The 22,116-nt window shown below is 58.9% G+C and overlaps 1 protein-coding gene and 1 gene segment (V, D, J or C); both read left to right on the forward strand.

Annotated features, from left to right (window-relative positions):
• Window positions 1-1,655: 1,655 nt before the first annotated feature.
• The window catches only part of LOC307094449 (immunoglobulin lambda-1 light chain-like), a gene marked incomplete at both ends in the record, with an annotated part of 32,381 nt that continues 11,920 nt past the window's right edge, over window positions 1,656-22,116 (forward strand). Inside the window, 2 exons of the mRNA XM_079763277.1 lie at window positions 1,656-1,701; window positions 1,817-2,103. Of these exons, the coding sequence (XP_079619403.1) occupies window positions 1,656-1,701; window positions 1,817-2,103 (333 nt within the window). The remainder of the gene's footprint in view (window positions 1,702-1,816; window positions 2,104-22,116) is intronic.
• Window positions 16,293-21,068, forward strand: LOC307094250 (immunoglobulin lambda variable 3-9-like). The segment is given in 2 exons: window positions 16,293-16,338; window positions 20,683-21,068.

Below are 22,116 nucleotides of genomic sequence, written 5' to 3' on the forward strand. Positions count from 1 at the left end.
GGTCTGCAGTTGCTCCTCACAGCACAGATGAGCCCGTGGGGGGACCCACCCGAGGCCACGGAGGCGCCTCCATGGACATTAGAGGGCACATCCCGCAGATCCAGCACCCAGCCCGCAGTGCGCCCAGCCAGAGGGGGCGCTCCTGAGGGAGGCATCGGGCAGACTTCTTAGAAGAGCTCTGGTCTGTGGGGGCAGAATGAGCCCCAGACTAGAGTCTGCCCTGGTGGCCTCTGGGAACGGGGGAGGCAGCGCAGCTGAGACAGGAGTGATCTGTGTCCCCGGAGTTTCCCGCATCCCAGCACGAGGACCACTAACAGGGAGAAGGCCGGGCATCCTCACTCGAGGAGAGATCCACCCGCCTCTGCAGACAGCGGCTCCGCCCGCAGCCCTGATGGAGCTGAGGGTCCACCCACAGTGCCTCCCCCGCACCCCCTTCCTACCTTTAGACCCAGCGCTGAGCAGGGGCCAGGGGTCCCTCTGTCTGTGCTCAGGGGTCACCCAGCGCCTCCCACTTCACTCCCATGTGCAGCGTCGCCAGCGTGTGGGGTGAATTAGTTACATCCACCCTCTTCAGGACTAAGTTTGAAAGCAAATACGTTTGTGCAGGACATTCGGTGGAAAACGTTGTCTTGTCGATTGTGTCTCGCCAAATTAAAGGTTTTTTCCTATTCTGACACTGGTCCAACCTATTGGCCTTCACCGCGTTAGAACAGGGATCTGATCTCACTGTTGGAAGAAGAGAGGAATTCAAAGACTCCAACCAATCACGTGATTCCCAAGAGGCTGCTGACACGTGACCCTGTGTGGTCGGCCATGGAGGCGGCAGAGGGAGAGTCCCCAACTCTGACCACACAGAGTCCGTGTTTCCCCGGGAAACGCAGCTTCTAACATTGTGAGGACCTGAGCTCTCTTCTGACCAGACACAGGGGGATGGGCCTCCTGAATATGGAACAGAGGGCAGGACAGGGGGCTCAGGAGGCCTTGCGGGGAGGGGAGGAAGGGGATCCGGAGCCTGGGGAGGGGCAGGGTAGGGAGGGGGTGAAAGGTCAGGCTCTGAGGTCAGTCTCCTGCATTGGAGTCTTGACCCATCACTCTGTCTGGGGGATTCTGGGAAAATCACTAACCTCCCAAGGACGCTCCCTCCTCATTGGCCAGGAGGAGAGGCTGGGCCCCAGCAGAGGATGGTGTGGGCTCCTGTGATGCTGAGTGAGGGCCCAGGGACACACTCCCCACCTGTCAGCCTCCAGGGAGCTCTCAGAAGCAGTCATGGTGATGAACCAGCTGCACAGGGAGGTGACATTCACCCTGGGACACCAGGGGGCGCTGTGGGTCCTGGTTTGGGGCCTTCAGAGGTCAGAGTCCCCTGGGCCCTGTCAAGTGCAAAGAGCAGGACTGAGCTCCTTTGAAGACCCTTCTGTGGGCCAACCAGCTCTGAGCAGTGAAACCCACACCTGCCCTCTGCCCTCAGGGGAGGCCCCGCAGGAGGCCCTGGGCTCAGGGCGGGGCCAGCAGTTGAGACAGAGCCTGGCTGGGCCCACACAACAGATTTGCATCCCTGCTCCTCCCCCTGAGCTGCAGGCACAGAGGATAAGACAGGGGCTGGCAGGGCCAGTGCCAGCTGGGCAGCCGCGGGCAGCGCTCAGGACCCTCCCACCATGGCCTGGCTTCCCTTCTGCCTCCTGCCCCTCGTCGTCTCCACAGGTCAGAGCGGCCACAGCCCCTGGGGTCCTGCCCCCCATCCTCCCTCCAAGCTCAGTCCTCGGGGCGCCTGCACATCGGGGTGCACTGGGCATCGCTCTGTGTTTTCTGTCCACAGGTCTCTGTGCCCCTGTGCTCACCCAGCCTCCATCGGCCTCTGCCGCCCCGGGGGCCTCGGCCAAGCTCACCTGCACCCTGAGCCAGGAGCACAGCAGCTTCTATATTTACTGGTATCAGCAGAGAGCAGGACAGGCCCCTCGGTACATCATGCGACTTTACAACAACGGGACCCACACCAAGGGGGACGGGATCCCTGATCGCTTCTTGGGCTCCAGCTCCGGGGCCGACCGCTACTTGACCATCTCCCCCCTCCAGTCTGAGGACGAGGCTGAGTACATCTGTGGTGTAGACTATAACATTGGTGGACAATACGGATAACCACAGTGACTCAGACAAAGGGGAAGTGGGGCTAAAACCTCCCTCCCTCTGTCTGCTCCTCCCCGGGGACTCGGGGACCTGGTCCCTGTCCCTCTCCAGATGCTGAGATTCTCAGTCCTTTCTGTGCAAAACCCATCAACCTCCCAGACCCCCAAGTCACCACGGGGAGAAGCAAACGGGGGCCATGACTGAGGTCCTTGTGCCGACACTTACGTTCTGACCCCCCTCGCCTGTGGGCAGGAAGCTGGGACCCACCACACCAGACCCCGCAGACCAGGCCCCTGAGGGCGAGGAGGGCTGCGCTGACCAGGTTCCCAGGAGGCACCAGGCCTGGGCTCCCGTCCGGGGCTCTGCTCAGGGAGGAACAGAGACCTGGGGCTGCAGAGGTGACCTTGGACGTGGGCTGTTGCCTGTGCTGCTCCGTGGAGGGAAGCAGGGCCCTCGCAGGATGGGGCTGATCAGGAGCATCTGGACCTCAGGGAGGCAGGACAGAGACCCTGACCCCGTGGGGGGGCGCAGCCCATGGCCCAGGAGGGAGGCGGGGCCTGGGGGGAGGTCTGAGCAGGACCAGAGTGGAGCAGGGCCTGGCTCCTTCTGCTGTGCCAGAGCCTCTGCTTGTGGAGCCCAGACAGGCCCCCCTCTGCCCAGGCCTTTGAGAGACGGGGCGGGACCCCGGCCACTGAGGATGGACAGGGAGCGGGAGGAGCAGGACGAACAGGAGGAGATGGATCAGGGCTGACCCCGCAGTGACCTCTGTCAGCCCTGGCGGCTGGAGCCACAGTGTCCAAGGGCCACCCCCATCTCCCCTCCCTGTGAAGGGCTGCTCTCTAAAGGGCTGCGGTGACTTTGTCCCTAACAAGCCCCGCGGGTCCCTCTGCAGGGCAGGTCCCCACCCCTTACCTGTTGCCTTCCCTTCACAGAGGCCATGTGATTCTGAAACCAGAAGTCAAGTTTGCATCAAAAGTTCTAGTGTGGCAGCAATTATACTCAATAAAGCAGTTTCAAAAAACAAAAGAGCCCGACCAGCCTGGCTCAGTGGTTGATCATCGACCAGGAGGTCAGGGTTTGATACCCATCAAGGACACATGCCTGGGTTGTGGGCTCGATCCCTGATAGGAGGTGTGCAGGAAGCAGCTGATCAATGAATCTCTCTCATCATTGATGTTTCTTTCTCTGTCCCACTGCCTTCTTCTCTGAAATAAATGAAATAAATAAATAAGTAAGTAAGTAAGTAAGTAAGTAAGTAAATAAATAAATAAATAAATAAATAAGAAAAATAAAAGCTTGAGTGGCAGGTGGCCTTCGAAGAGTCTCCAGATGAAGCAGGTGACACCCTGCCCAGGACGAGAGGTGGAGCTGATGTGGCTGACAGTGACAGGGAGGCGGGGCCGGAGAGAGAAACAGCTGAGGAGGGACCTTCCATCATGCTCCGTCTTTCTCTCTCTCTTTCTCTCTCTCTCTCTCTCTGTCTCTCTGTCTCTCTCTCTCTCTCTCTCTCTCTCTCTCTCTCTCTCTCTCTGTCTCGTACTTCCCATTTAACTCTTCCATTTTTCTCTCCCTTATGCTCTTTGCTGTTGTTTTTCATTAACTCTTCCTTTCATTTTCTCTCTTTTCCTGATCTTAGCATGTGTGTGTGTGTGTTTGGTTCTATGGCATTTATCCTACGTGTGGCTTCATGGATCCACAACACCATGAAGACACAACAACCTTCTCTCCACTCTAGGGTCTCCCACATTTTACCTTTATAGCAGCACCCACCTCTCCTTCAAGGTGCCCTTCCTGCCCTCACCTCCTGGCTCTACTAGTTGCATCTTCATTTCTAAAAATCTTCATTTCAGAAATGGCCTGTAGGATCAGAGACAGAATCCCGGAGTGTGTAGCCTCTGAGATGGCACTTTTCACATCCCCGAACCTCTGTAGATTCCTCCCAACTGTCCTTGCATTGAGCTCCTTCCTGTTCATAGCCGAGTTGTAGTCCATGGTCCTGGTGGACCAGAGTCTGCTGACCCTCCACCCAACAAGGGCATCTCATTGTTCCCCTGAGACATCATGCCCATGGGTGCTAGGAACACCCTCCTGTCCTTTCTCTGTGAGGATAAGTTGTCACTTCTCTGAAACAAATGCCCAGTGTTCCTTGCGGGTGTGAGGCAGTGACAAGTGTAGTCCTTTCAGCAGCTGCCCACTCTTTCCCAATAGTCTGTACCATTTCCCATGAGCAGCAGCCACACGTGAGTGACCCCGGTTCTCCACACCCTTGCCCACAGTGGGGGTCATCCCTTCTTTCACTGTAGCCAATCTGAGAAGCGGGCCCTGAGATCTCACGGTATTTTAATTGAGTTTTCCTAATGCCCAAGGATGAGCATCTTCTTCTGTGCTTGTTGCCATCAATATGTCTTCTTCACCACATGGTTCTTCTTGACAACGACCCATGTTCTAAATGGATCATAGAAGTGTTTTTTCTTCTTCCTGTTTAGTTTTGAGAGTTTATTGTATTCTCTGAACTCGAGGTGTCCATTGGGTATTTCGTTTGCAAATGTGTTGCCTTTGTTACCTGTTTTCTCATTCTCTTTCAATAGTTGTGGTTTTTTTTTAAAACAAAATATTCCTTCTGTGAGGTTGTACAGAATTACTCTATCCCTGAAGCATCGATCTGGTGTTATCAGAGGTTTCTGTTTAGTTTTGTTTTTCCCCTCTCTGAGTCCCCAAATTCTCCTATTATTTCTAACAAGAAGAAAGGTGACCTGACAGGCCCCTGACCAACCTCTCTGGGTCTGAGCATGGAGCCTGCCTCTCACGTGGCAGCAGGACCACTGACCACTGTCTCTATGAGCAGGCCCCGCCCACATGGGCGATCTGATAATCAGAGTGGAGGACCCAGCGTTCTCCCCAAGCCCACAGAGGAGGTCAAAGGTCAGCCTGGGGTGTGTGTGCAGGGGCTGGGTCAGGGGTCAGCACTGTCTCCCTCAGCACCACGGAGAGCTCCGGGAACCTGGGGCAGGCTGGGAGGGAGGCTCCTATTTGAATTCCCATCAGCCCAGCTGCTCCCCGCCCAGCTGGAGCCAGTCAGGGAGGCCCCCAGGGAGGAGGCGATTTGCATGAGGAGCCCCTTGCAGAGCATAAGAGAGGCCCAGAGGCCACAGGCCCAGCTGCGGGCTCAGAGGCTGAACCCCGGGCGTCTCAGCCATGGCCTGGACCCCTCTCCTGCTGCCCCTGCTCACTCTCTGCACAGGTGCTGCCCCCAGGACCTGAGCTGGACCAGCTCCAACCCTGAGCTCCTCCAGGCACAGCCTCGGGGTGGAACCTACAGGTAATGGGGCCTCAACCTCAACCCCCCTCTCCTCTCTTACAGGCTCTGTGGCCGCCTATGAGCTGACCCAGTCGGGCTCTTTGTCAGTGGCCCTGGGAGGGACAGCCAGCATCACCTGCACTGGAGATTTCCTGGATAAAAGATATACCCACTGGTACCAGCAGAAGCCCGGCCAGGCCCCTGTGCGGGTCATTTACAAGGATAGCGAGCGGCCCTCAGGGATCCCTGACCGGTTCTCAGGCTCCAGCTCCGGGAAGACAAACACTCTGACCATCAGTGGGGTCCAGGCTGAGGACGAGGCAGACTATTACTGTCAGTTTAGTACCAGCGATAACAATTCTCACAGTGACACAGGCAGATGGGGAAGTGGGACAAGAACCCTGTCCCCGTCTGTGTCACACGCTCCTCCAGCCCCAGGAGGACTGTAGACAAAGTCATGAGCAGGCCTGGCCCAGGTCCCCATCTTAGCTCCCCAGGCGCCCCTCCTCCCGCCTCAGGCCGCTCTGCAGGGGTGGCACAGAGTGGGTTCACTCTGACAGGACGGGGCTGCCCTGATGGTGTCTGGCCTGGGTGTGAGTGGGAGACAGAGGGCCTGGGTGTGAGTGAGAGACAGAGGGCCTGGGTGTGAGTGAGAGACAGAGGGCCTGGGTGTGAGTGGGAGACAGAGGGCCTGGGTGTGAGTGGGAGACAGAGGGCCTGGGTGTGAGTGGGAGACAGAGGACCTGGGTGTGAGTGGGAGACAGAGGACCTGGGTGTGAGTGGGAGACAGAGGGCCTGGGTGTGAGTGGGAGACAGAGGGCCTGGGTGTGAGTGGGAGACAGAGGGCCTGGGTGTGAGTGGGAGACAGAGGGCCTGGGTGTGAGTGGGAGACAGAGGGCCTGGATGGAAGGACACACAGGGGGAGACATACAGACAGGGGTAAGGACCCTGCTTATGCTTCCCACGGTAACGGGGCCCCTCATTATCCAATATCCCGAGTGTCTCCCCAGGTCTCCCAGCACATCTGAGCTTATGAAGCCCGGATCTTGGCAGCCTGGGTTCTGAACAACCAAACCCGAGTGTGGGCACCAAGGAGTCCACCAGGTCCCTGCTCAGGGTTGACCCACCTCACACCCCACTGGGATCGGGCAGCTCCCAGCTGCTCCCTCCCCGGAAGGGCTGCCTCCCCCAAGGCCATGCCCCTCTCAGAGTGAGGCTCAGGCCCAGCGCCCGCCTGAGGCCAAGGTCCCGAGTCTCTGCCTCAGCTCAGGATGCCCTCCCCGCGGATCCTCGGTTGCCACCCCATGGCAGGTCACCTCCTCTTGCCTCTCACATTTCCTTCCCGAGGGCTCACCCCAAAGCCCCGCTGCAGGTGAGTCTCCCTCGCAATGGCTCCAGGGCCTGCCATTATCCACGAGATCTCAGCTCCACCTGTGAGAGCAGCTCCCACGGCCACAGAGAGCCGCCCAGGGAGCCCGGAGGCCCGGGCGGAGCTCACACACGATCAGAGCCGTGAGTCCCTCTGTCAGAGAGGACATGCTCCTCCTCAGGGCGCCAGGCTGACGGAGGGAAGGGCTTCCTCAGCGCTGGGCAGTGAGCACAAGGGGCACGCTGCTCGGGCCCGCCCGGGAGGAGTGAGCCCAGGTGACTGAGGGTCAACGACTTTCCATTAACTTCACTGAATCTGTGTAACTTAGAACAGCAAACTCTTTATATATACACACACAGATATTATATAGATACAAGTATTGTTCACAAAACACGGAAATATTCACCAAATGTGGTGTCACATCAAAATATGACCCATAATAAGCAAAAATAAAATAAAAATAAAAAATAAATCCATCACCCTGGCCAAGAAATTTCACAGAGGATGCACTGTGTAGACAAGGACTTCAAAAATCCACATCCCATTTGTTCAGAAGGAAAAGATTGACTGAACTAGGTAAGTGCAGACGAGGGAGACAAAGAAACAGCACCCAATTCAATGGGTGGAAATGAAAACCACAGTGTCTGAGAGAAAATCACATGTGAGGTGTTGACAGAAGGTGGGTCACCTGAAAGGAGAAGATCAGTCAGTTGGTGACATGGAAGAGAATCCATAGACAAGAGATAAAACCAGCGACAAAACAAGACACTGAGGTCACTAACACAGGCCTCCATGCGCTGCAGGACGATGTCAAGGAGCCTAATGTACATGTGATTGCAGTCTTTGAAGCAGAAGGGATTCAGGGGAGGTAGGAAAATGTTTGAGGAGATAAATACTCGTCAGAGAGATTCTAAAGTCCATGAAACCCGGGATCCCACAGACCCAAGAAGTCTGACAAGCCCCAAGCGCGTGCGCGCGCACACACACACACACACACACACACGCACACGCACACACACACACACACACACACACAGAGAAAACATCAGCACAATCCCGATCAAATCCCTTAAAACCAGCACGGAAGAGAAAACCCGAACAGTGTCCGGGAGAAGGACACGTTCCACAGAGAGGAACCCGGAGATCCGAACAGGTCCCTCTTTGAAAACAGGGCAGACGAGGAGAGAGTGGAGCGACGCCCTGAGAAAACTAAGAGCAGAAACAAAACCACAAAACGCCGCCCACTTCCGTGTCTTCACCAGTGAAAGTGTCTTTCAATGAAGAAGGGGAAGGAAAACTCTCTCAGGCACACCGGCTCTGAGAGCCGTGACACCGGCTGACCCAGCCCCTGGGCTGCTGTGACCTGCACCGGCGGCCAGCACCAGTGAGAGTCAGTCCTTCAGTCCTGTGTCCCCAGTCCCACCCCAGAACCCGCCTCCCCAGGGATATGAGCAGTGATGCTTCAGGGGGGCCCGGCCCCCATCCTCCAAATGCACCCCTTCCTCCTTCCTGGGCGACCTGAGCCTCTGGCACCCGGTCCTGAGACAGGCCGTGGCCATGGAGAGAACAGCCACCCTCCCCTGGGACCAGCAGCTCAGGGATCAGGGAGTCTCCCCCTGAGCAGGATGCTCAGCATCTACACCTGGACACAGGACACCTGCCCCTCCAGCAGCCAGAGAGCAGCGGCCACCAGGGGGCAGCACAGACCGCCTCCAGCCTCCTGGCTCCTGGGAGGGCCTGGCCTCAGGGATTCCAACCTTCACAGGGAGGACTCACCCCAACCTCCCACCTGCAGACAGAGCAGGGGTTCCTGCAGCATCGCCTTGGGCACTGCTGGGCCCTTCTGGCTGTGTCTGCCCCGGGTTCCTGTGGGATTTGCCCGTTTCTCCAGCTCAGGTCCAGGCCCTTCATTCCCCTCCAGCCACCTGCACCCCCTTCCTGCTCCCCCTCCCCAGAGGTCACACCTCCCTCCAGCCCTGGGTCTGCCCTGGAACCAGGCACAGGGGGACACTGAGGCCCAGCATCTAGGACCTGCCCTGAGCGCTCACCAAGCACAGACATGGACAGCCCCTCAGTGGCTGCTGAAACCCCAGGTGCCATTAGTCAGGGGGCACGTGTTCCGGTTCCGATGTGCACACACGGGGCCTGGGGCGGCCCCTGAGGGACCTCAGGCTCACGCCTCTCCAGGGACCTTCTCTCCCGGGCTCACACCTGCACACAGCCCTCCCCTCTGAGCTCTGCTGCGGCCAGGCCAGCGCAGGCCCGAGGCCAGGAACCATCTGAGTGCAGATGTCCTCCACAGGATGGCTCCAGAATAACCCAGAATCCCCTGGGCGAGGGCGGGGCTGCAGGGGCTGCCCCTCCTCCCTGTGTCCCTGGGCTGAGCCCTTCTCAGAGCCTACAAGCTCCCAGCAGCCCCTGGGCCTGGCTGATTTGCATGCCCCCCAGCTGTCTCCAAGGGGATAAGAGAGGCCTGGGAGGGACCCTGCAGCCTGGGCCTCAGGGAGCAGAGTCAGGGCGCCCACCATGGCCTGGACCCCTCTCCTCCTCGGCCTCCTGGCTCTCTGCACAGGTGCTGCCCGGCTCCCCCCTCCCAGCCCCAGGGCCTGGAGCAGCCTGGCTGACTCTGAGCTCAGGGGCGCTGCCTGGGGGGCAGGAGGCTCAGGCCCCGCTGCTGGCTCATGGCTGGGGGGCTGAGCCCCCTGTGCTCACGGGCTCTGAGGCCCTGAGGGCTCCCCTGCAGCAGAAAGGGGAGGGCTCCTTGCTCAGAGGCTCCAACCAGGGAGCCCCAGGCCACCTGGGCTGAGGGGGATGAGAGGGGCGCCCTGGGGCCTGGGACTCCCTGGGGCTCAGGCAGGCGGGGCCGGCAGGGGTTCCTGGGAATGGGCCCTCACCTTGCTGCCTCCTCTTCCTCCTGCAGCCTCTGTGGCCTCCTACGAGCTGACGCAGCCGCCCTCGATGTCGGTGAACCCGGGACAGACGGCCAGGCTCACGTGTGAGGGAAACAGCATTGGAAGTAAAAGTGCTTACTGGTACCAGCAGAAGCCCGGCCAGGCCCCCGTGCTGGTCATCTATGATGATAACGTTCGACCTTCAGGGATCCCTGACCGATTCTCAGGCTCCAACTCGGGGAACACGGCCACGCTGACCATCAGCGGGGCCCAGGCCCAGGACGAGGCCGACTATTACTGTCAGGTGTGGGACAGCAGTGATGATGCTCACAGTAACACAGGCGGATGGGGAAGTGGGACAGAAACCTCCCCGTGTCACCCTCCCCTCCAGCCCTGAGCTCGGCTGCCCGTCTGTGAGGAGCGAGAGCAGGGCAGCTTCGGGCCCTTTGGACGATCCCACGTGGAGCCCTGTCACCACGGGTCCTGTCCAGGAGCAGGAGGCCATGGGGAGTGTGGGGGCATCGGAACTGCCCCGGGAGGGGCCTGGACACCGTGAGAGGGAACGTCTGTAACAGCAGCCACCTCAGCTCCACAGCGAACCCACCGTGTCCCATAGAACCCCAGTTCACAGGGACCTGGGCTCCCCAACATTCACCACCCGCAGAGTCAGGATGACAATGGGTCTTTGGACTTTAAATAAACGTTTCTGGCCCTCCCTGGTGTTGCTCAGTGGGTAGAGCATCAGCCTGCAGACAAAGGGTCCTGGGTTTGATTGTGTGCAAGGGCACGTGACTGGGTTGCAGTCTTGATCCGCAGTAGGGGGCAAGCAGGAAGCAGCCAATCCATGAATATCTCTCATCTTTGTTATTTCTATCTCTCACTCCCTCTCCTTCCTCTCTGAAATCAATAAAAATATATTTTAAAAATAAGTATATAAATGATGCTGGGAGTGTCCTTCTCCGTGGGAACGTCATTCCCATGAACCTCCCGGGCAGGACGCTGTGCTGTGCGCAGAGACCTGGAGGGCAGGCTGACGATAAGGAATGTTTGTGGACGGGGACCTGCTGTTCTCACAAAGGGGCATGTTGGCCTCATTCTCCGCACAGACCCTGCCATGGAGGTCAGGTCGCCCGGGATGTACTAACAGGTCCCCTCCCACGGGGTCATGAGCCCCACAGCTCAGGGTGAGGACTGGGCAGCAGGAGTGGCCCGCAGGGCCCTGGGGAGACCCTGAGGTGTGGGTGTGAGGAGGGGCAGCATCGGGTGGGAAGGGAGAGGGGAGCTGGTGCCCCTTCAGCAGGGAGAGCAGGGGCGTGTCTGAGGCAGGGTCCTGGGCTCATGTCAGTTCACTCTTTAGACCCAGCGCTGAGCAGTGGCCAGGGGTCCCTCAGTCTGTGCTAAGGAGTCACCCAGCGCCTCCTACTTCACTCCCATGTGCAGCGTCGCCAGCGTGTGGGGAGAATTAGTTACATCCACCCTCTTCAGGACTAAGTTTGAAAGCACATACGTTTGTGCAGGATATTCGGTGGAAAACGTTGTCCTGTCAACTGTGTTTCGCCAAATTAAAGGTTTTTTTCCTATTCTGACACTTGTCCAACCTCATGGCCTTCACTGTGTTAGAACAGGGATCCTGATCTCACTGTTGGAAGACGAGATGAATTCAAAGACCCCAACCAATCACGTGATTCCCAAGATGCTGCTGACACGTGACCCTGTGTGGTCGGCCATGGAGGCAGCAGAGAGAGAGTCCCCAACTCTGACGACAGAGTCCGTATTTCCCCGGGAAACACAGATTCTAACACTGTGAGGACCTGAGCTCTCTTCTGACCAGACACAGGGGGATGGGCCTCCTGAATATGGAACAGAGGGCGGGACAGGGGGCTCAGGAGGCCTTGGGGGGAGGGGAGGAAGGGGATCCGGAGCCTGGGGTGGGGCAGGTTAGGGAGGGGGTGAAAGGTCAAACTCTGAGGTCAGTCTCCTGCATTGGAGTCTTGACCCATCACTCTGTTGGGGGATTCTGGGAAAATCACTAACCTCTCAAGGACGCTCCCTCCTCATTGGCCAGGAGGAGAGGCTGGGCCCCAGCAGAGGATGGTGTGGGCTCCTGTGATGCTGAGTGAGGGCCCAGGGACACACTCCCCACCTGTCAGCCTCCAGGGAGCTCTCAGAAGCAGTCCTGGTGATGAACCAGCTGCACAGGGAGGTGACATTCACCCTGGGGACACCAGGGGGCGCTGTGGGTCCTGGTTTGGGGCCTTCAGAGGTCAGAGTCCCCTGGGCTGTGTCCAGTGCAAAGAGCAGGACTGAGCTCCTTTGAAGACCCTTCTGTGGGCCAACCAGCTCTGAGCAGTGAAACCCACACCTGCCCTCTGCCCTCAGGGGAGGCCCCGCAGGAGGCCCTGGGCTCAGGGCGGGGCCAGCAGCTGGGACAGAGCCTGGCTGGGCCCAGACAACAGATTTGCATCCCTGCTCCTCCCCCTGAGCTGCAGGTAGAGAGGATAAGACAGGGGCTGGCAGGGCCAGTGCCAGCTGGGCAGCCGCGGGCAGCGCTCAGGACCCTCCCACCATGGCCTGGCTTCCCTTCTGCCTCCTGCCCCTCGTCGTCTCCACAGGTCAGAGCGGCCACAGCCCCTGGGGTCCTGCCCCCCATCCTCCCCCCAAGCTCAGTCCTCGGGGCGCCTGCACCTTGGGGTGCACTGGGCATCGCTCTGTGTTTTCTGTCCGCAGGTCTCTGTGCTCCTCCTGTGCTCACCCAGCCCCCATCTGCCTCTGCCTCCCCGGGGGCCTCGGTCAAGCTCACCTGCACCCTGAGCCAGGAGTACAGCACCTACATTGTTCACTGGTATCAGCAGAGAGCAGGACAGGCCCCTCGGTTCATCATGTACCTTAGGAGTGATGGAAGCCATGGCAAGGGGGACGGGATCCCTGATCGCTTCTCGGGCTCCAGCTCTGGGGCCGACCGCTACTTGACCATCAACAACCTCCAGTCTGAGGACGAGGCTGAGTACCTCTGTGGTGCAGACTATGCTATTGGTGGCAAATTCGCGGGGTTCCACAGTGACTCAGACAAAGGGGAAGTGGGGCTAAAACCTCCCTCCCTCTGTCTGCTCCTCCCCGGGGACTCGGGGACCTGCTCCCTGTCCCTCTCCAGATGCTGAGATGCTGACTCTTTCCTATCAAAACCCATCACCCTCTCCTGCCCCCCACGGCACCATGGGGAGGAGCAAACGGGGGCCATGACTGAGGTCCTTGTGCCCACACTTACATTCTGACCCCCCTCACCTGTGGGCAGGAAGCTGGGACCCACCACACCAGACCCCGCAGACCAGGCCCCTGAGGGCGAGGGGGACTGCGCTGACCAGGTTCCCAGGAGGCACCAGGCCTGGGCTCCCGTCCGGGGCTCTGCTCAGGGAGGAACAGAGACCTCGGGGCTGCAGAGGTGACCTTGGACGTGGGCTGTTGCGTGTGATGCTCCGTGGAGGGAAGCAGGGCCCTCGCAGGATGGGGCTGAGCAGGAAGCACTGGTCCTCAGGGAGGCAGGACAGAGACCCTGACCCCGTGGGGGGCGCAGTGCGGGGTCCCAGGAGGGAGGCGGGGCCTGTGGGGAGGTCTGAGCAGGACCAGCATGGAGCAGGGCCTGGCTCCTCCTGCTGCATCAGAGCCTCAGCTTGTGGGGCCCAGACTGGCTCCCCCTCTGCCCAGGCCTTTGAGAGACGGAGTGGGACCCCGGCCACTGAGGATGGACAGGGAGCGGGAGGAGCAGGAGGAGATGGATCAGGACTGACCCTGCAGTGACCTCTGTCAGCCCAAGGGGCAGGACCCACATGGTCCCAGGGCGACCCCCGTCCCCCCTCCCTGTGAAGGGCTGTTCCCTAAAGGGCTGTGGTGACTTCGTCCCTCACAAGCCCCGCTGTTCCCTCTGCAGGGCAGGTCCCCACCCCTCACCCTGCAGGTTGGGGGCCGGGAGGACGGTCGGGTTCAATGTGAACCCCAGTGTGGACCACACTCACCCAGGGCCTCCCGGGGCCTAGCTGCCCAGAACGTGGGAGGGTCAGCAGTGGCCTAATGGACAGACAGAGGGACGCCCAGTGCCAGTGAGGACGGTGAGGGAAGGGGCTGGGCAGGTGGTCCCTGCTGTGCTGAGACGGGCTCGAGCCTATGAGGGCGCCGCCTGCACACGTCCCAGGTCACAGGGCGACACGGGGCCCCGGAGAGGCCGTCGGAACCCTCTGCTGTGGCCACGGGGTGACAGGGTCAGGGCCTCAGGGGCATCACGTCAGCCCTGGTGGGAAAGGGACGGATGGACCGTGGGGAGAACTGTTCTTTCTGTGTCTGTTCCTTACCTGCGGCTTTGGCTTCAGAGGGGCCCCGTGATTCTGAGTCCAGAAAGTCAAGTTTGCATCAAAAGTTCTAGTGTGGCCTCAGTTATACGCAATAAAGCACTTTCAAAAAGAAACATAGCCGGACCAGCGTGGCTCAGTGGTTGAGTATCGACCTATGAACCAGGAGGTGAGGGTTCAATACCTGTCAAGGGCATATGCCTGGTTTATGGGCTCGATCCCCAGTAGGGTGCGTGCAGGAGGCAGCTGATCCATGATTCTCTCTCATCATTGATGCTTCTTTCTCTCTCCCAATTCCTTGTTCTCTGAAATTAATAAAAATAATATATAAATAAAAAAATGAATGAATAAATAAACAAACAAATAATTACTTGAGTGGCAGGTGGCCTTCGGAGAGTCTCTAGATGCAGCAGGTGACAATCTGCCCAGGAGGGGAGGTGGAGGTGATGTGGCTGACAGTGACAGGGAGGCGGGGCCAGAGTGAGAGCATGCTGAGGACCCCCTCATATTCTCTCTCTCTCTCTCTCTCTCTCTCTCTCTCTCTCTCTCTCTCTCTCATTACTTTCCATTTAATTCTTCCGTTTCTCTCTCCCTTATGCTCTTTGCTGTTGTTTTCCATTAACTCTTCCTTTCATTTTCCCTTTTTCCTCTTCTTAGCGTGTGCGTGTGTGTGTGTGTGTCTGTGTGTGTGTGTGTGTGTGTGTGTGTGTGTGTGTGTGTGTTGGTTCTATGGGATTTTATCCCACGTGTGGCTTCATGGATCCACAACAACATGAAGACACAACAACCTTCTCTCCCCACTAGGGTCTCCCACATTTTACCTTGATAACAGCACCCACCTCTCCTTCAAGGTGCCCTTCCCTGCCCTCAACTCGTGGCTCCACTAGTTGCGTCTTCATTTCTAAAAGTCTTTGTTTCAGAAATGGCCTGTAGGATCAGAGACAGAATCCCGGAGTGTGTAGCCTCTGAGATGGCACTTTTCACATCCCTGAACCCCTGTAGATTCCTCCCAACTGTCGTTGCATTGAGCTCCTTCCTGTTCATGGCTGAGTCGTAGTCCATGGTTCTGGTGGACCAGAGTCCGCTGACCCTCCACCCAGCAAGGGCATCTCACTGTTCTCTTGGGACGTCATGCACACGGGTGCTAGGAACACCCTCCTGTCCTTTCTCTGTGAGGATAAGTTGTCACTTCTCTGATCTGAAACAAATGCCCAGTGTTCCTTGCGGTTGTGAGGCAGTGACAAGTGTAGTACTTTCAGCAGCTGCCCACTCTCTCCCCACTGTCTGTACCATTTCCCATGAGCAGCAGCCACGCGTGAGTGACCCCAATTCTCCACACCCTCGCCCGCAGTGGGGGTCACCCCTTCTTTCACTGTAGCCAATCTGAGAAGCGGGACCTGAGAACTCACGGTATTTAATTGGCATTTCCCTAATGCCCAAGGATGAGCATCTTCTTCTGTGCTTGTTGCCATCAATATGTCTTCTTCACCACATGGTTCTTCTTGACAACGACCCATGTTCTAAATGGATCACAGAAGTGTTTTTCCTCTTCCTGCTTAGTTTTGAGAGTTTATTGTATACTCTGAACTCGAGGTGTCCATTGGGTATTTTGTTTGCAAATGTGTTGCCTTTGTTACCTGTTTCCTTGTTCTCTTTCAATAGTTTTTTTTTTTTTTTTAGCAAAATATTCCTTCTGTGCGGTTGTTCAGAATTACTCTATCCCTGAAGCATCCATCTGGTGTTATCAGAGCTTTCTGTTTAGTTTTGTTTTTGCCGCTCTGGGTCCCCAAAATCCTCCTGTTATTTCTAACAAGAAGAAAGGTGACCTGACAGGCCCCTGACCAACCTCTCTGGGTCTGAGCATGGAGCCTGCCTCTCACGCGGCAGCAGGACCACTGACCACTGTCTCTATGAGCTCAACCCGCCCACATGGGCGATCTGATCATCAGAGTGGAGGACCCAGCATTCTCCCCAAGCCCACAGAGGAGGTCAAAGGTCAGCCTGTGGGGTGTGTGTGCAGGGGCAGGGTCAGGGGTCAGCACTGTCTCCCTCAGCACCACGGAGAGCTCCGGGAACCTGGGGCAGGCTGGGAGGGAGGCTCCTATTTGAATTCCCATCAGCCCAGCTGCTCCCCGCCCAGCTGGAGCCAGTCAGGGAGGCCCCCAGGGAGGAGGCGATTTGCATGAGGAGGCCCTTGCAGAGCATAAGAGAGGCCCAGAGGCCACAGGCCCAGCTGCGGGCTCAGAGGTTGAACCCGGGGCGTCTCCGCCATGGCCTGGACCCCTCTCCTGCTGCCCCTGCTCACTCTCTGCACAGGTGCTGCCCCCAGGACCTGAGCTGGACCGGCTCCAACTCTGAGCTCCTCCAGGCACAGCCTCTTCGTGGAAACTACTGGCAATGGGTCCTTAATCCTCAACCCCCCTCTCCTCTCTTACAGGCTCTGTGGCCTCCCAGGAGCTGACCCAGTTGGACTCCTTGTCAGTGGCCCCGGGAGAGACAGTCAGCATCACCTGCACTGGAGAGATTCTGGATGAAAAATATACTTCCTGGCACCAGCAGAAGCCCGGCCAGGCCCCCGTGGCGCTCATCTACAAGGGTAGCAAGCAGCCCTCGGGGATCTCTGACAGAATCTCGGTCTCCAACTCCGGGAAGACAGCCACCCTGAACATCAGCGGGGTCTGGGTTGAGGACGAGGCTGACTATTACTGTCAGTCATGGGACAGCAGTGGTAAGGCTCACAGTGACACAGGCAGATGGGGAAGTGGGACAGAAACCCTGTTCCCATCTGTGTCATATGCTCCTCCAGCCCCAGGAGGACTGTAGACAAAGCCATGAGCAGGCCTGGCCCAGGGCCCCATCTCAGCTCCCCAGGAGCCCCTCCTCCCGCCTCAGGCCGCTCAGCAGGGGTGGCACAGAGTGGGTTCACTCTGACAGGACAGGGCTGCCCTGATGGTGTCTGGGCCTGGGTGTGATGGGAGACAGAGGGCCTGGGTGTGAGTGGGAGACAGAGGGCCTGGGTGTGAGTGGGAGACAGAGGACCTGGGTGTGAGTGGGAGACAGAGGGCCTGGGTGTGAGTGGGAGACAGAGGGCCTGGGTGTGAGTGGGAGACAGAGGGCCTAGGTGTGAGTGGGAGACAGAGGGCCTGGGTGTGAGTGGGAGACAGAGGGCCTGGGTGTGAGTGGGAGACAGAGGGCCTGGGTGTGAGTGAAAGACAGAGGGCCTGGGTGTGAGTGAAAGACAGAGGGCCTGGGTGTGAGTGGGAGACAGAGGGCCTGGGTGGAAGGACACACAGGGGGAGACATACAGACAGGGGTAAGGACCCTGCTTGTCCTTCCCATGGTAACGGGGCCTCTCATTGTCCCATGTCAGAGTGTGTCCCCAGGTGTCCCTGTACATCTGAGCTCATGAAGCCCGGATCTTGGCAGCCTGGAATCTGAACAACCAAACCCGAGCTGTGGGCACTGAGGAGTCCACCCTCCTCCCTGCTCAGGGCGGACCCACCTCACACCCCGCTGGGATCTGGCAGCACCCACCTGCGCCCTCCCCGGGAAGGGCTGCCTCCCCCAAGGCCATGCCCCTCTCAGAGTGAGGCTCAGGCCCAGCGCCCGCCTGAGGCCAAGGTCCCGAGTCTCTGCCTCAGCTCAGGATGCCCTCCCCGCTGATCCTCGGTTGCCACCCCATGGCAGGTCTCCTCGTCTTGCCTCTCACGTTTCCTTCCCGAGGGCTCACCCCAAAGCCTCGCTGCAGGCGAGTCTCCCTCGCCCATGGCTCCAGGGCCTGCAGTTACCCACGAGATCTCAGCTCCACCTGTGAGAGCAGCTCCCACGGCCACAGAGAGCTGCCCAGGGAGCCCGGAGGCCCGGGCGGAGCTCACACACAATCAGAGCCGCGTGTCCCTCCGTCAGAGAGGACATGCTCCTCCTCAGGGCACCAGGCTGACGGAGGGAAGGGCTTCCTCAGCGCTGGGCAGTGAGCACAAGGGGCACGCTGCTCGGGCCCCACCAGGGAGGAGTGAGCCCAGGTGGCTGAGGGTCAACGCGTTTCCATTAACATTACTGAATCTGTGTAACTTAGAACAGCAAACACAATATATATACACACAGAGAGATATTATAGATATGCAAGTATTTTTCACTACACAAGGAAATAAATATTCACCAAGTCTGCTGTCACATCACAATTTCCTGCTGGAACGAAAGAAAATATGAGCCATAATAAGCAAAAACATAAAATAAAATGTCAGTCCATCACCCTAGTCCAGAAATTGTACAGAGGATGAACTTTGTAGACAAGGACTTCAAAAAAACCACATCCCATTTGTTCAGGAGGAAAAGAATGACTGAACATGGTAATTGAAGACGAGGGAGACAAAAACACAGCACCCAGCTCAATGGTTAGAAATGAAAACCACAGTGTCTGAGAGAAAATCACACGTGAGGGGTTGACAGAAGGTGGGTCACCTGAAAGGAGAAGATCAGTCAGTTGGCGACATGGAAGAGAATCCATAGACAAGAGATAAAACCAGCGAAAGAACAAGACACTGACATCACTAACACAGGCCTTTGTGCGCTGCAGGTCAACGACGTCAGGAGCCTAATGTGCATGTGATTGCTGACTTTGAAGCAGAAGAGATTCGGGGAGGTAGGAAAATGTTTGAGGAAATAAATACTCCTCAGAGAGATTCTAAAGTCCATGAAACCCGGGATCCCACAGACCCAAGAACTCTGACAAGCCCCGAGCGCGCGCACACACACACACACACACACAAACACACACACACACACACAGAAAACATCAGCACAATCCCGACCAAATCCCTTAAAAGCAGCACAGAAGAAAAAACCCAAACAGCTTCAGGGAGAAGGACACGTTCCACAGAGAGGAACCCAGAGGTCCGAGCAGGTCCCTCCTTGAAAACAGGGCAGACGAGGAGAGAGGGGAGCGACGCCCTGAGAAAACTAAGAGCAGAAACAAACCACAAAACGCCGCCCACTTCCGTGTCTTCACCAGTGAACGTGTCTTTCAATGAAGAAGGGGAAGGAAAACTCTCTCAGACACAACGGCTCTGAGAGCCGTGACCCCGGCTGACCCATCCCCGGTGCTGCTGTGACCTGCACCGGCGGCCAGCACCAGTGAGAGTCAGTCCTTCAGTCCTGTGTCCCCAGTCCCACCCCAGAACCCCCACCCCAGGGATATGAGCCGTGATGCTTCAGGGGGGCCCCACCCCCATCCTCCAAATGCACCCCTTCCTCCTTCCTGGGCGACCTGAGCCTCTGGCACCCGGACCGGAGACAGGCCGTGGCCATGGAGAGAGCAGCCACCCTCCCCTGGGACCAGCAGCTCAGGGATCAGGGAGTCTCCCCCTGAGCAGGAGGCTCAGCATCTACACCTGGACACAGGACACCTGCCCCTCCAGCAGCCACAGAGCAGCGGCCACCAGGGGGCAGCAGAGACCGCCTCCAGCCTCCTGGGGCCTGGGAGGGCCTGGCCTGAGGGATTCCAACCTTCCCAGGGAGGACTCACCCCACCCTCCCACCTGCAGACAGAGCAGGGGTTCCTGCAGCATCGCCTTGGGCACTGCTGGGACCTTCTGGCTGTGTCTCCCCGGGTTCCTGTGGGATTTGCCCGTTTCTCCAGCTCAGGTCCAGGCCCTTCATTCCCCTCCAGCCACCTGCACCCCCTTCCTGCTCCCCCTCCCCAGCGGTCACACCTTCCTCCAGCCCTGGGTCTGCCCGGGCACCAGGCACAGGGGGACACTGAGGCCCAGCCTCTAGGACCTGGCCTGAGCGCTCACCAAGCACAGACACGGACAGCCCCTCAGTGGCTGCTGAAACCCCAGGTGCCATTAGTCAGGGGGCACGTGTTCCGGTTCTGATGCGCACACACGGGGCCTGGGGCGGCTCCTGAGGGACCTTACGTCTCCAGGGACCTTCTCTCCCGGGCTCACACCCGCACACAGCCCTCCCCTCTGAGCTCTGCTGCGGCCAGGCCAGCGCAGGCCCGAGGCCAGGAACCATCTAAGTGCAGATGACCCCCAACAGGATGGCTCCAGAATAACCCAGAATCCCCTGGGCGAGGGCGGGGCTGCAGGGCCTGCCCCTCCTCCCTGTGTCCCTGGGCTGAGCCCTTCTCAGGGCCCACAAGCTCCCAGCAGCCCCTGGGCCTGGCTGATTTGCATGTCCCCCAGCTGTCTCCAAGGGGATAAGAGAGGCCTGGGAGGGATCCTGCAGCCTGGGCCTCAGGGAGCAGAGTCAGGGCGCCCACCATGGCCTGGACCCCTCTCCTCCTCGGCCTCCTGGCTCTCTGCACAGGTGCTGCCCGGCTCCCCCCTCCCAGCCCCAGGGCCTGGAGCAGCCTGGCTGACTCTGAGCTCAGGGGCGCTGCCTGGGGGGCAGGAGGCTCAGGCCCCGCTGCTGGCTCATGGCTGGGGGGCTGAGCCCCCTGTGCTCATGGGCTCTGAGGCCCTGAGGGCTCCCCTGCAGCAGAAAGGGGAGGGCTCCTTGCTCAGAGGCTCCATCCAGGGAGCCCCAGGCCACCTGGGCTGAGGGGGATTCGAGGGGCGCCCTGGGGCCTGGGAATCCCTGGGGCTCAGGCAGGCGGGGCCGGCAGGGGGTCCTGGGAATGGGCCCTCACCTTGCTGCCTCCTCTTCCTCCTGCAGCCTCTGTGGCCTCCTACGAGCTGACGCAGCCGCCCTCGGTGTCGGTGAACCTGGGACAGACGGCCAGGCTCACGTGTGGGGGAAACAGCATTGGAAGTAAAAATGCTTACTGGTACCAGCAGAAGCCCGGCCAGGCCCCCGTGCTGGTCATCTATGGTGATAGCACCCGGCCCTCAGGGATCCCTGACCGATTCTCAGGCTCCAACTCGGGGAACACGGCCACCCTGACCATCAGCGGGGCCGAGGCCCAGGACGAGGCCGACTATTACTGTGAGGTGTGGGACAGCAGTGATGATGCTCACAGTGACACAGGCAGATGGGGAAGTGGGACAGAAACCTGCCCGCCGGGCCTGGTGCTCACGCTCACCCGCTGTCTGAGCAGCTGAAGGTCAGGCCTCAGGGTCACGAGTCCCCCCTGGGCCTGGCCCGGCCCCCGCAGCGCTGGGGACTCAGCGGGTCCTCTGTCCTCTCGGGGCCTCTGTTCCTGTTGATGGAAATGGTGCATTAGGACTGCTCTGAGCTCCGGGGCTATTGGCAGGCTGATAGACACAACAGCTTTAGAAACTCCTCCCACATCCCAGAGGCATCAGCTGTCCTGTGAGCAAAGACAGAGCCCTGCCGAAGCCCCTTCTTCTCGGGCACCCCCACATTTCCCTGGCAGTGGGGACCCCCAGAGGCCCCGAGACCCGGCCCCTGCTCTCTGGGTTTCTTCCTGTCCTGAGGTGTCACATGATGAGGGAGGAGGTACAGACACCACTGCGGGTCCCGCCTGGGGACTGTCTCCCAGCAGGGTAACTGGACAGCCAGTGGGTCCTCCCTGCCGGTCACTATGGAACCGGACCAGCCATGGGCCTGCGCTGCCTGTCCCCGCTGGAGCCGATTCAGCGGAGACAGGGAGGAATCATATGAGCGTTGATTCCCGTCCTGCCGGCAGCCAGGGAGAGCAGCAGGGCACCCACAAACATCTGCTCCACACCCCCCATAAGCCCGCTGCTTGTATTGGGTAGAAGGACAAGGATTACAGGGGACATAGGGAAAAGGTGTGCCAAATGGGCAGTTCACAGGTAATGTGGCTGGAGACTTGCAAAGGCCTGTGGGTAAGCAAAGGCCTGTGGGTAAGCAAAGGGCTGTGGGTAAGCAAAGACCTGTGGGTAAGCAAAGGGCTGTGGGTAAGCAAAGGGCTGGCGGCTCTGGGTTCTGCAACCAGGCTGGTCATCCTTCCATGATCACAGGCAGCTCCCTGGTGGGGAGGATGGGCCGCATTCCGGGGTGAGCTCCCGGGTCCCGTGTGTACCTCCCAGCCAGCTGAGAGGCGCCTCCTTTAACCAGAACAAAGCAATCACGGTGAACAGGGCAGGATTCATGTTTCTTACCATTCCAGCTGGTCCCCGGTATTCTGTCTCTGTCCCTGTCACTAACATTTTGCCATTTGGT

This window comes from Cnephaeus nilssonii, assembly GCF_951640355.1.
Source record: "Cnephaeus nilssonii genome assembly, chromosome: 22".
NCBI lineage: Eukaryota > Metazoa > Chordata > Mammalia > Chiroptera > Vespertilionidae > Cnephaeus > Cnephaeus nilssonii.